We start from the raw sequence: 13,007 nt of genomic DNA, 5'->3' as shown, positions 1-13,007 counted from the left end.
AATGTCTAAGCACTTTTGGATCATACTGAGCTTTTTGGTTAATGATATCTTTTGTAGTAATATTCTCCATTAATTGCCATAAACATTACTAAATGACAGTCTACAGTGGTACAACAAGTACCATGGATATAGTAAATAATAGGATGTTTGAAATAATACCAGGTGATCACTATACAATTATAGGTATATAATGTTTATAATTGGGTAAATAATTGCCTTACCATGTTTTTAAGATAATGAAGCTACTTTATCTTGTATTTTTTAGTGACTTGCACAAGCTCAAGTAGCAGTAATTGATTATTTTCATCATACTTGGGAATTCATTAATAACTTTGTTTTAGCCATGAACTAGACTTCTCAGTTACAAATTCTATATTCTCCTTTATCTAGTTTGCATATTTATGTACCACATGCTAAACAGGTATCCACTTGCCTAATTTTAGTTTCCAAAATGTGCTGAGCAATCCCATCCTTGAGTGAATTAAGAGGCAACAGAAGTCTCAAAATTATGAGATAAATATAAGGTCTCTATTTGTCACTTAAATAGATAAAGTCTATTTATCTTAAAAAGATAAAGTCAAACTATAAAGCCCTATGCTCAAAACACACGACTTGGCCAGAACTCTTAAGAAGTAACTCCAGAATAACACATACCAAAGTTCAAAAAGGAACTAGAGTGATTTGATTGTACGGATTCTGCTGGCTTAACTGGTTGCGATGAGAGACCTGGAAATATAGGAAAGGTTTCAGGGAAAGAAAGGTTCTTCAGACCACAGAATGAGACTTCCCTATCTACAATCCAACTATTAAACACAATTCTCCACTGACTTAGTTAATCACTGTAATCTTTCTTCATAGAACTACAAATAAAAATTATACTATTACATGCCCAAGAAGATATGTATCATCATCATATCGTATATCACAAAATGTCTTTGCCTATTAACATTAGAACCATGAGTTAATTTCATTGTAGTGTAGTTAGTAAAAACTAAAGATTCAACGAAAAACAAAGTGTTTAGCAGTAAAACTTTTATAATTAATCCTTTTCATTTGAGGATTTAAAAATCTAACTTTGGGTTTCAAAATTCTGTATCATGAACTGTACCTTCCTTTGTTCCCAGTTACTATTCTTATTATTTCCTGTATTCATCCATTCATTCCTCCACAAGCAGTCTCCATGTTTTCTCTTATATTAGCCTCCATTCACTAAAGCGATTGTCCTACAGTGTAAGTCAAATCACATCTCCCTTTTTCCCAAGTCAATAAACTCCGATGGTCCCCTGTTATCTATAGGGCAAAATAGAACTGCTTCAGCTTGGCATTTACAGCTCTTAATATGCTGCTTCCTATCTTTTCTTCTGCCTCCCCAGCCTCTCCTTCCCAACCCCCAGTACTGCTCTGCTAAAGTCATACTGGCCCACTTCCTGTTTTCTCATATGTGGTGACATTCTATCTCCATTACCCATGCCTTTGCTCTTCCCCATGCTTGGAATGCTCTCCCTCCAAACCTCTGCTTCTTGGAATCCTTAGCTTCTTTTAAGACTTAGCTCAAGCTTTATCTCATATAAGAGGCCTCTTTTTTTTTGCCTCCTCCCCTCCACCCAAAAGCCCTTCCCTAGGTCAGCCTTCCTCTACTCTCTGTGTTTACAGTGTTCTAACAGTTATATATAGATATAATTATGCATACACATACACAGACATGTAAATATGTACATGTTACATGTCAGTCTATCCATCTACCCCATTTGAATGTTAAGCTCTTTGAAGGCAAGGACTGGCAAAAAGCTTATTGATTGATTGATTCTATTTGCCAGTGTATGTCTTTCCCATCATCCCTCTTCTAAGTCCATTATTCCCAGAAAGTCTTTCTGGCTAGATAAGATTTTCGGCCCATTTTAGTTATTTATATGCAGCCTACACTTCTTGCTGCTCCATATTCACATATGCTCACCCAACACTACCTAAAAACATCTTTTTTGATGCTTTACCCTCCTCATGTATGTTTTATGGCAGTCTGTAAAAATAGCCTAATTTAAACATAGTAAGCATTTTGCCTTACTGCCACTGCACAAGGCACTATATAGAATGAAAATAATAACTACAGGCTTATGCAGACTTTCTGAACAAAACAATAATTTAAAAGTTCTCATTTTCAACCTTATGCTTTGTGTCCATATGGAGGACAGCAAATAGAATTGCATGTACTACTTGTTCGTGTGAGACTGTAAACCCTACGATGGCAAGGCCCAAATGTAAAGTAATGATGACCCACTTTATTTATGTCATCATATGTGTTAAATATTTTTTTCTCTTGTATAATTGTAATGATGATTTTGGGTTTTTGGGAAAATCCTTTCCTCCAGGGATGAGACATCACAAAGAACCTGAAGAAATGGCCAGGGCCCAAAAGCCTCTGGCCATCAGTCAGCTCTGTTATAATCTGAGAAGCTGGAGGTACCCTCCTAACCAGAGAGGGTCTTATTGAGCAGGCCCAAAGGGACTCAAAGGAACTTGAAGCTTTCTGTAGGTGGTGCTTGAAAGACTGTATGTACTATAGTGTACCCCTAGAATTGATAAACAAGATCAGAAAATATCCTCTGAAACAGAAGCTAACAAAAATCAGTGTAAAACAATTTAATAATCCTTTGCTGTAGGAGCAAACTACCATAAAAGAAAGTTTTTAAAAATGTATTATTTTATAAGACCAGGGTTTTTCTTACTTCAGCAAGTGTAGGGAAGCTTTGTGGTGAAAATACAAGAGTGGGAAAGAACAGGAGCCCATCGTGCCCCAAATAATCCTTCGTGGGGATCAGCCCTTATGCTTGTGCTCTACTCACTCAATTATAATTAGAAGTGAGTGATTGTTCTTAGGACTTGCTTTAGGGCCCCAGTACTAAGAAACAAAGGGGGGGGGGGGGTTGAGAGGAGATGTAGGTCTGGTCATTCCACTTTTGTATCTGAGACAAAGTCCATGTTTCCCCATTTAGTCTTATGTGTCCTGGATACTGTTGGTTACTCAGCTCTGGGATGATCTCACAGAACATCTCTGTGGGGGGTTATTATGATGAAGCCCTGAAACTAGGTCATTGAAAAATGAATCCTTGATAGTTCTGAGGTAAAACTCCCTCTTTTATCATGTGTACTATAGAATCTAGTCATGTGATATTATCTCTTTAAAAGGGAAAGCTAAGCTTAGAATGTAGTTAACATTAGATTATCTTTAATCTTGGAAACTGTAATTTGTCACGGATCACAAGTTTTTGATGACTAATGGAATACTGAGTTTTCTTTATTTGCTATATGTTGTACATATCACATCTTAAAAAACAAATTACCTAGCAAAAGTTTAGTTTGCTATAAAAACCTTTCCTTTTCTTTGTATGCTTAAATGTTTTTTATGATTCTGTTTATAATTTAAAATATGTTGAAAGTGCTATATTAACAATGTGTGTATCTCCAGAACTGTCCAGGGTAGTTGGGGGAAAAGAGAGAAAGTGTCCTAATTTTAGATTACCAGTCCCAATTCTTCAACAAAAATATTCATGGAGCATAATCATATTATGAATCTCAAGAGTTAGAAAAGTACATCAGAGGCCAGTTAATCCATCCTGTACTGAACGAGAATACCCTCAACAGCCTGCCACACAATTGATCACTGAATTTTGATTTGAAGACCTCTAGTGAGCAGGAATCTATTAACTCCCATGTAGCTGATACTACTTTGGCACAGCTTGTTTTTAGGTTTAAGAAATATTTTCATATAAGAAAGCTAAATCTATTTTTCTTGGGGGGAGGGGAAAGGTAATTGGGGTTAAGTGACTTGCCCAGAGTCACACAGCTAGTGAGTGTTATCTGTCTGAGACTGGATTTAAACTCAGATCCTCCTGACTCTAGAGCCAGTGCTCTATCCACTGTGCCACCTAGCTGCCCCTAAATTTACTTCTATTCATTCTTTTATTTAAACATTTAAACATCCTTAGTTCCTTCAACCAATTCTTATCTGGAATGATCTTTAGGCTCTTTGCCATCCTGGTTGCCCTCCTCTGGAAATTCTCCAACTTCCTAAAAATCCACGCCTTTCTAAAATGTGGTGCCTAGAATACTTTAGATGTGGTCTGACCAGGGCCAAATATAGCAAGACTGTTGTGTCTTTTGTCTTGGATTCTGCCTTTCTTAATATAGTCTGATACCACTTTTTTTTTTGGTGGTTATTTCATGCTGTTGACTTACTGAGATTGCAGGCCACCAAAACTCCTACATCTTTTTCAGATAATCTCCTATTGAGCCTCATCTCTCCCATATTTTGGTTGTGGAGGTTTTTTTTAAAATTCAAATGTGATTTATCCCTGTTAAATTTAATTTTAATTGATTCAGCCTCTTTTTAGATCCTGACTCGTTCATCCAACATTTTAGCTATTCTTTTCAACTTTGTGCCATCTGACTATTTAATAAGCTACCATAGCTTGATTAAAATATGCCTTAAAGGGGCAGCTAGGTGGCACAGTGAATAGAGCACCAGCCCTGAAGTCAGGAGGACCTGAGTTCAAATCCGACCTCAGACCAAACACTTGACACTTACTAGCTGTGTGACCCTGGGCAAGTCACTTAACCCCAATTGCCTAAAAAATAAATAAAATTTTAAAAAATGGCAACACTAAAATATTCCTTAAGAGCACTTTCATCCTTTTTTCTAAATCTGTACTCACCCAGGAACTTCCTGATTTTATAATTTGGTCTCTGCTACCCAGAAGACGTGTCCTGAGCAGACCACAAGTTATTGGACCAAATACATCTCACATTTTAACTTAGAATAACCCAGAATATTTAAGGTTTTCAAAGCATTTTCCTTTTATCAATCCTGTGACTTAGTTCAATATTATCCCAGTTTACAGATGAAGATCTTGAGGTCCAGAGCTAAAGTGACATACCCACAATCACTCTAAGCTGTAAGTAGCCCGACAGGACCACAAGCCCTGGCCTTCCAGACCCCTTCCAGGGCACTTCATATTTCACTGCCTGGGAGATCATCAAGTGGAGTTTCTGAAACCTCAAAGGTAAGGGCCAGCCCTGGTCTCTTTGGTGTACCTGCTCACTGCAGAGTTCACAAGGTCTGGGTGGAGCCCATTTCTTGGTGAGACCGATTCTTAACAGCAGCCCCAGTAGCCTCCCTTGACCATAGGCAAGGAAATGTAGCTTCCTGGGGGAGTGCAACTGGGATCTCACTGAATTTCAGGGAAATTGAACTGGTCAGGGCCAGGGATAGGATTTCTGGGGCTTGAATTCAGAGACCACTAAAAGGGAAATGAAGGAATAGTCTCTAAAGTCAGTGCTTGAAAATAAAGAAGACTCTGCCCATGGCCAGGCAGGAGCGCCAAGCCAGGTCCACCTCAGATTTGAATGTAAGGGTTTGAGGGGTTTGTGGCTCGGTTTGGGGTTTTTAGCCTCTGAGAATTGAGGTACAGAACTAAGCATCACATAAACTATGCCAGTCTGACTCGTCTTTGTATTAGTTTGGGACTAAGGCAAGAGCAGGGGATCTGAGGCAACGTGGCGTGGGGCTGCATCTTGTACAGTAGTGTTGGGCTTGGGAATGAAGAAACTTTGAGTTTGGCTTCCACCTCAGGTACTTACTAGCTGCACAGCTCAGGACAAGGCATTTCTGACCTCTGAGGCTCACTTTCCTCTTCTGTAATATGCAGATGTTAACACTTGCTATAACTACTTAATTCATCGGATTGCTATAAGGAAAGTGTTCTGCAGACCTTAAGTCAGTTTATAAATGTGAGTTGTTATTGTTATTCTATGAACTTATTTATATCAATGGAGCAGCTGGATGGTGCAGTGGAGATGCCAGTCCTGGAGTCAGGAAGACTTTATCTTCCTGAGTTAAGATCCAGCCGCAGACACTTACTAGTTATGTGACCCTGAGCAAGTCACTTAGCCCTGTTTTTCTCAGTTTTCTCATCCGTAAAATGAGCCGGAGAAGGAAATGGCAAACCACTTAGTATCTTTACTAAGAAAACCCTGAATGGGGTTGTGAGGAGTCAGGACTGAAAACAACTGAATAATCATATCAATGCTGTTTTCCTTTAGTTTTCCTGGTAAAAATTCATTTTGAAAATTTGCAACTTTGTCTCATCTGAACTAACAAGTAAAGGGAATTTTTCTACACTTTCATTAAGTAGGGGGATCAGCATAGCTCTAGGGGCCAGTTACCATGGTGTCAACAGTGACTGATAAGCTTTAGGCTTAGAAAGAGCTCTCTGTCTCTCTGTGGATGTTAATCCTGTTCAGAGCTAAATTACCAAGGCTTTTTGTCATGTTGTACATCCCAACCAAAGAGGAGCTAGTATAAAGCCAAAGAAATTTGGGGTTCTAAAATGTCAACAAAAAATGTTAACTTACTGAATTTATTGACAAGCCTATAATCATGTTTGGTTATCTTTGGCCAGTTATTTCTAGTTGTGTTCAGAAATATATAAGAGATATATGCTTGTAGAGACAATTTCCCACATGCAGGAGCTTGTGGGTTTTATTTTCATCACATTTTAGCACAATGGTAAACAACAGGCCCTTGCTGCTAATAATACTTTGTGAAATTTGAAAACTTGTCAGTGCTTCGCCTGTTTCATAAAACAACACATTTGGTTCACAATATGCTTTGCTATGACTGTTTTCAAAAAGAACACATAGGTTGCTGGGAGTTTTAAATAACACTCTTATTTTAGAGCATCCTAGGATGAGTATAGAGCAAACATTATAAAAATGATTATTCCTCGAAGTGTATAGAGCATCCGCCCTGAATTCAGGAGTTCAAATCCGGGCTCAGACCCATACCACTTAACTAGCTGTGTGACCCTGGGCAAGTCACTTAACCCCATTGCCTAACCACAAAATGATTATTCCTCTCTATTAAAAAGAAATTTCTCTTACATTTTCCTCTCTAAGGCCTAGTATCAGCAATCCAAAGCACAGGGCCTGGGATCACTTCTCCAATTTACTTGTACTATAAGATTTAGCTCTACCTGGGGTTACAAATGCTAAATAGTCAATAATAATAACTTTTTAAAAACTTACTCTTTTTCACATTTCGTAGAATTTTTAAACTCTGTAAAAACAAGGAGAAAATAATGTTAATTTTTTCACCACAGAACTAAAAAAAAATTTATGAAGCACATAAGGAAATATAGAACAGGCATTGTTGTAGAACAGGGTCAGGAGAACCAACATGACACGTGTGCTAGCAATTTTCTAAAGAGAGAGAGAGAGAGAGAAAACAAAAGGAAAGGTAACAACTTCTCATGAATTTAGGTTAATTCATTTGCTTATGCTTTGTGAAATGCTAAAATTTTTACATAAAATTGTCCTTACTTTGTATTTTATTTGATTATTTGTCTTTGAAGGTAGTTTTTTTAATAATTAAAAACAACTAAAAATATGTAAGTTTCATTGAATGAGAAGTCAGCTATCACTCTGAACAAACAGTTGGTTAAAAGTAGCCATGAAAACTGTATACTAATTCTGCCATAGCACAAACCTTTTTTTTTTTCCATCTTGACATTTTAAGTTCGTTGAGAATCTTGTAAGTTGCTCTAACTTTTTCCAGACCATCTGAGGTTTTAGATTTAATATAATTTATTTATTTATTTAGATTTAATATAATTTAGAGATATATTAGAAATAATATAATCTGAGCTATAAAGCTATAGATTATTTCTTCCATCTCAGATACGCCAACAGATTGAAGAACATAACTTGGCCCTTTACACATTTTTTTGAGTGAGGTCCACAAGACATTGAGTATATACGTCATAGGATCAACCTTTTAGAGTTGGAAAAGACCTTATCAGATCATCCAGCCCCACACACCTCATTTTTCAAATGAGGAAATAGAATCAGAAAGGTTAAGCAGTTTGTCCAAAGTCACAGTAAGTAGTAGAGCCAAGATTTGAATACAAGTTCTTAATGCTTAATCTTAATGCAAGCTCTAAGTCTAGCAGCTGTCTTTACTTCAGCCTAACCAATCTGCTTCGACTCCCTACTATGCTCTTTATTCCTCCATTTGCTCAGGCAGTTCCATTCACCAACTTATCCAGTTCTGATTTTCTTTCAGAGTTTACCCCATAACTTATCTCTAGAAGCCTTCCCAACCCCGCCCAATTCTAATATCATCTACATGCCCTAGCAACCCTGTTTTCAACCTCTTATTTCCACTTGTTGATAATATGCTTTTAAAAATTTATGCTTATGTGTTAATTGCTTTTAGGGCAGATACATAACTCTTTTTATTAGCCCAGTAACTCCTCAGTTGCTTCCTACATAGTAGGTGCTTTAGAAATGCTTAAGCAAATGTTCTTTGATTCATGTTTTGCATTTCCTTTGCTAACTTTGGATGCAGCAGGCCTACCAAACACAATTTTTATGAAGATATTTAAACCAAGGCAATTTTACATTATAATGAAGAAAAAAATACAGCTAAAGCAACTGAAAGTCATTGGAGTTTCTGAATTATAATTATTTACCCTACTCCTTGTGAAGCCTTTTCCAGAAGTCTTCAATGACTGTTGAGAAGAAGTTATATCTTCCAAGTTCTCCAAGCAGTTGGTAGAATGAGTTTCTACAGATTGGACCTGCATAGCTAAGAGAAAAAAAAACCACTTAAACATATAAAAAATATACATTCCTTCATTTAGCTTCTTTGTATGTTTATGTGCATAAACATATACTTATCCTATAATTCTTTATATGGTCTTTTTAGGTTGTAGTAGCATAGTATGGTCCTGCAGTGCCAGATAACATCTTGGAAATTTAAGCTAGTAAGAATCTGCATAAAATGGGTAAGATTACCTGTCTTTTGGAGTTGCGATATAAAAATATGTCAATAGAAATGTATTTTAAAAAATAAACTGGAGATAGAAATAGGTAATACATGCTCTCAAGTATCTCATGTTTTAATAGGAGACAATACATACAGGAAGTTCCCAGTTGCAAGTCAAAAGGTGCAGTCTCCCAAACCTAATCAGGAATCCAGGCTATCTCAGAAAACTACTTAGTCTTCCAAATTCATTAATTCAGTCAGACCATAATGTCTCTTCTACTCTCCTTCATCCCAGGGTCTGTCTTATTTTAGATGAAATGTGCATGTCCCCCACCTTCACTCCCTCTGGTCGACAAAACCAGCTCTTATGAAGAGACTAGTACTTTTGAACTTACCAGAATGCATTTTAAAAGTCAGCAATTTAGTCCCTGGCAGCTATAGATTATAAAGACATAAATGTAGAACATGAGCCATGGCCCTACCTGTTCCACCTAGCTTTTTGCTCTTGCCACTAGCATCGTTTGTGTGCCAGTCAGGATCATGGCAGCAGAAAGAACTTGTTGACCCTGCTGCCACATAGTTCCTGTGAAGTTCAATAAGACCAAGGCCTAGATTCAGTTCCCCATGAATCTAGCAAAAACTTAACTGTTAAGATCCATATTCAGGACTAGGACCATCCATAGACATGGAAGGGGCTATGGACAGTCTGAATTTATACAATCTTCATAAAACTTGACCAGTGATCCACAATCTCATTTGTGTGTCTAAACTATTCCTACTCTGACCTTGACCAAAAATAGTTATGTCCTTAAGATTGGACATCTTGACCTACTTGGCCATTTCAGCTAATCTGAAATACTGTTTCCTAAGCTTAAAGAACTTGTGCCAACATGGAAGATGTATTGGTCAGGTCCAAGGTTTGCTGAAAGGTCTGGCCACTAACCACTGCCCAGGCTTCCCTCCTGACTCCCCAGACTTCTTTTTCAACTGACACAGCAGACTTCTCACTCGGAACTTCACTCTGTCCCTATAGCCTTCTAAAATACCTCCACCCCTGCAGTCCCTGCCTCTGATTGATTAGTCCCTCCCAGAACTTCTATTTTAAGGAAAGTGCCCAGGCCAGTCAGCCCATGTTCACTCTTTCATTTGTCTCCATGTTCTCTTTGGAGTCTCCAGACTTGTTTTTCCACCTCTTCCCTTCCTCTCCACTACTTTAAGAAATTTCTTTTGATATGTTGCCTTCCTCTATTAAAATGTGGATTCCTTGAGAGCAGGGACTTTGTTTTGTTTTGGGGTATTTTTGCTTGTACTTGTAACCCGAACATTTAACAATGCCTGGGCATATAATACCTGCTTAATAAATGAGAACAGAAAACTCCCAAAGCCTCCATTTAAGGAGGATTTAGCAACTCCATCAACTTCGTTTCCCACCATCCACACTCTTTGGATTGATTCTACCATCATCTATCGTTGATCCCCCCTCTACCAGGAATAGCTCATCAGCAGGAGGCAGCTCACCATCACCAGAGATTGCATCAGCTTTGATACTCACACCTCATCAGTACTCTCACTTGCCTCTGCTCCTCAGACTGGAGGGCAGACCAAAAAACTTCCCCCAAAACCTCTGTGTAGAGAGGGCTCAGATGCCTAGCCAGTTCAAAGTTTCCCACCACCACCACCACCACCACGCCCTCACCCTGGTAGCCCCTCTCCTCTCCCTCCTCTCAGCTTCCTTTTTTTGTGTGTTGTCTTCTCTCATTAGATTGTCAGTTTCTTGAGGTCAGAATTGTCTTTTTCTTATTTGTATCCCCATTGCTCAGCACTGGTGCTAGTACTTAATCAGTGTTCATTGTATTCTACTATATAAGTACTTGTTGACTTGATTTGTTTGACATGTAGGAATGAAGCAAGCAAGGTGACTAAAGCACTGAGCTTCAAATAGGGAAGACCTGGAGGTGACTTACCTGCTTTCTGCCTCAGTTTCCTCATCTGTAAAATGGGGCTAAAAATAGCACCTCTTTCACATGGCAGTTGTGAGGATTAAATGAAATAAAGTGCTATGTTATGTAAATACTGTTATTGTTGTTTGGTAGAGTGACAGTCACTTTCATTTATTTGTAGTTGTCCTTATTAAGAACCCAGACACTCTTGCAATTAATCACAAGCAATTTCCACCATCCTGGGGTCCTTGAAAACCCTCTAATTTTTCATACACACTGGGGCTCAGAAACCTTCCATCCTCTTTGGGGCTTAGCATCAGCATGCACATAGCTAAAATTTCTCCATGGAGGTTAGCACCGGAGTCTAGCTTATACTTCTTCCCAACCTACTCTCCCATTCCATCTCCCCTGCCACGCCTGAAACATGTAAAAGTGATACAGGCCATGAAATAAGGGTGTAATCCTCAGGGACTCAAGCTTCTTAATCCAGAGAGTACCCTGCACTTGAAAGAATGGCAGAAGTTGGAGCTCAGCAGTCAGGGATTATATTGGTCTGTAACCAGGAAGTACGTAAAGTATTTCACTATATTGCCATAAAAGCACTACAAGATATTTTGAACCCTTAGGTAAACAGATGACCCTGAGAATAGTACAAGACAAGGTTGTAGCAGGTATTTGTGGAAAGTATGAATTCATTATGTTTAATGGAAATTCTACCAATTCATAACTACATACTTGTACAGTATTAGCAAGCCTTTGGAGCATGTAGAGTTTTTGTCTCTGGAAGAAAATAGGACTATAAGCAGCATGCTGGAAGTGACACATTATTTCACTCAGTATGCACAATCATATCCAACCAAGAGCCAGAAAACTTCACAGTGTATAAAGTGTTAAGGGATACATTAGTTTTGATAGAAGTCAAGAAATCCAGTCACCATACTGCCCTCAGGGAGACCTGTTTAAACATTGAATTGAACGTTGATGAACATGCTAAATACCAGAGCTCTGAGCCTTGAGAATTGAGGGGATTAGCACAAGTAGTTAACTGTGGGAATTGAGTGAATCATACCAACTCCATCTTGTGACTCAATTCTGGAGCTAGTTCAGTTCCCCTTCTGTTTAATTATGGGTCTAGTCCAAATTCTAGCTTGTGAGAAAACTTTATTCGATTGTGGGAATTGTGAGAAAACCTTATTGCATTGTTTGGACCTAGCCCTGCATGCCTGGGAAACTGGACTACCTTTACCCGCTGTTCAGAGACCCTTACCCAAGGACCAGGGTTATGCTGATCAGAAACACAGTCAGATCCAAAGATTGGTGCAAGGAGTTTTCTCAAACAATTGTATATCTCAAGCAGTTCATAAGTCTTATTTGAAAACTGGCCCTGTGCTTAATCAGTTATTGTTTCCATCTTCCCCTGACTGTTTACAGATACTTTGGGAGTGGTACACATCCTTTTTTGTTCAGTCTCGCTCTCCCAACTTGGCAAATCCTTAATCTTTCCTCCAGTTAGAAATCAGATTACCTAATATTGTATTGTTTCTTTTAAATTAATTAACCTTATTTTATTAATTGTTTTTGGTGTATAAGTCTTGTCTCCCCTTGTATTTGGGGTCCAGGCCTAAGGCGAGGAGGTCTGGTCCTGCTTTGCTAGGTAAGTGGCATGATTGCTTAATAAATCAATATGCTTAGAAGATCAAACCTTTGTTTTTCCTTAATCATTTCATCTTTCACCCACAACAGAGCAAAAGATTCAGTATAATCAACATGACACATTTCTGATGCGTATATACAGCACTACCAAGAATGCTGTGTCACAAGCTTTACCGTAATACCTTCTCAAGTTTGGGTAACAGTCACAGTCGCCTAATAATTTATACTGTTTAGAATGACAGAGGAGATGAGGTTGATATGCTGTGGTGGGAACAATATCCTAATTCCCTGCCTCATTTGAGGTAGGCTAACATTTCCTCAAGCAGTATTGAAACTATCTTCAAGACTTGATTGACTGAGGGGACTAAAGGCCCATACTGATAGTCATCACTTCCTGGTCACCTGGGTACAAAATAGCCACATAAAGCTCCAGGTGCTTTTTGATGCTTGGCCGGTAGACCAGGAAGGACAGCTGAGACAAGGGGCTCTGTTCAGCTGAATCCGTGAGTAGTATGCTTGCCAAATGCCCTTGATGAATATCCCCCTGCTGTGGCTAAGTAAATCTTTGGATTACTGTTGAATTACCTAATGGC

At 38.4% G+C, this 13,007-nt stretch overlaps 1 protein-coding gene and 1 long non-coding RNA gene across 6 annotated transcripts in view; one reads left to right on the top strand and one right to left on the bottom strand.

Annotated features, from left to right (window-relative positions):
- Window positions 1-13,007, top strand: part of LOC110219033 (uncharacterized) — a 122,577-nt gene that overhangs the window by 10,494 nt on the left and 99,076 nt on the right. The window lies entirely within an intron of this gene.
- Window positions 1-13,007, bottom strand: part of PTPN22 (protein tyrosine phosphatase non-receptor type 22) — a 69,262-nt gene that overhangs the window by 4,415 nt on the left and 51,840 nt on the right. For all 3 annotated transcript variants that reach the window (XM_021002101.2, XM_021002111.2, XM_078154942.1), the window contains 3 exons: window positions 8,526-8,641; window positions 7,081-7,111; window positions 655-726 (listed from right to left, as the gene is read on the bottom strand). In XM_021002101.2, coding sequence (XP_020857760.1) covers window positions 655-726; window positions 7,081-7,111; window positions 8,526-8,641 — 219 coding nt within the window. The remainder of the gene's footprint in view (window positions 1-654; window positions 727-7,080; window positions 7,112-8,525; window positions 8,642-13,007) is intronic.

The sequence above is a fragment of the Phascolarctos cinereus genome, unplaced genomic scaffold (genome assembly GCF_003287225.1).
Source record: "Phascolarctos cinereus isolate Bilbo 61053 unplaced genomic scaffold, phaCin_HiC Scaffold_5;HRSCAF=322, whole genome shotgun sequence".
Taxonomy (NCBI): domain Eukaryota; kingdom Metazoa; phylum Chordata; class Mammalia; order Diprotodontia; family Phascolarctidae; genus Phascolarctos; species Phascolarctos cinereus.
This window is presented reverse-complemented; position numbering and strand designations above follow the sequence as displayed.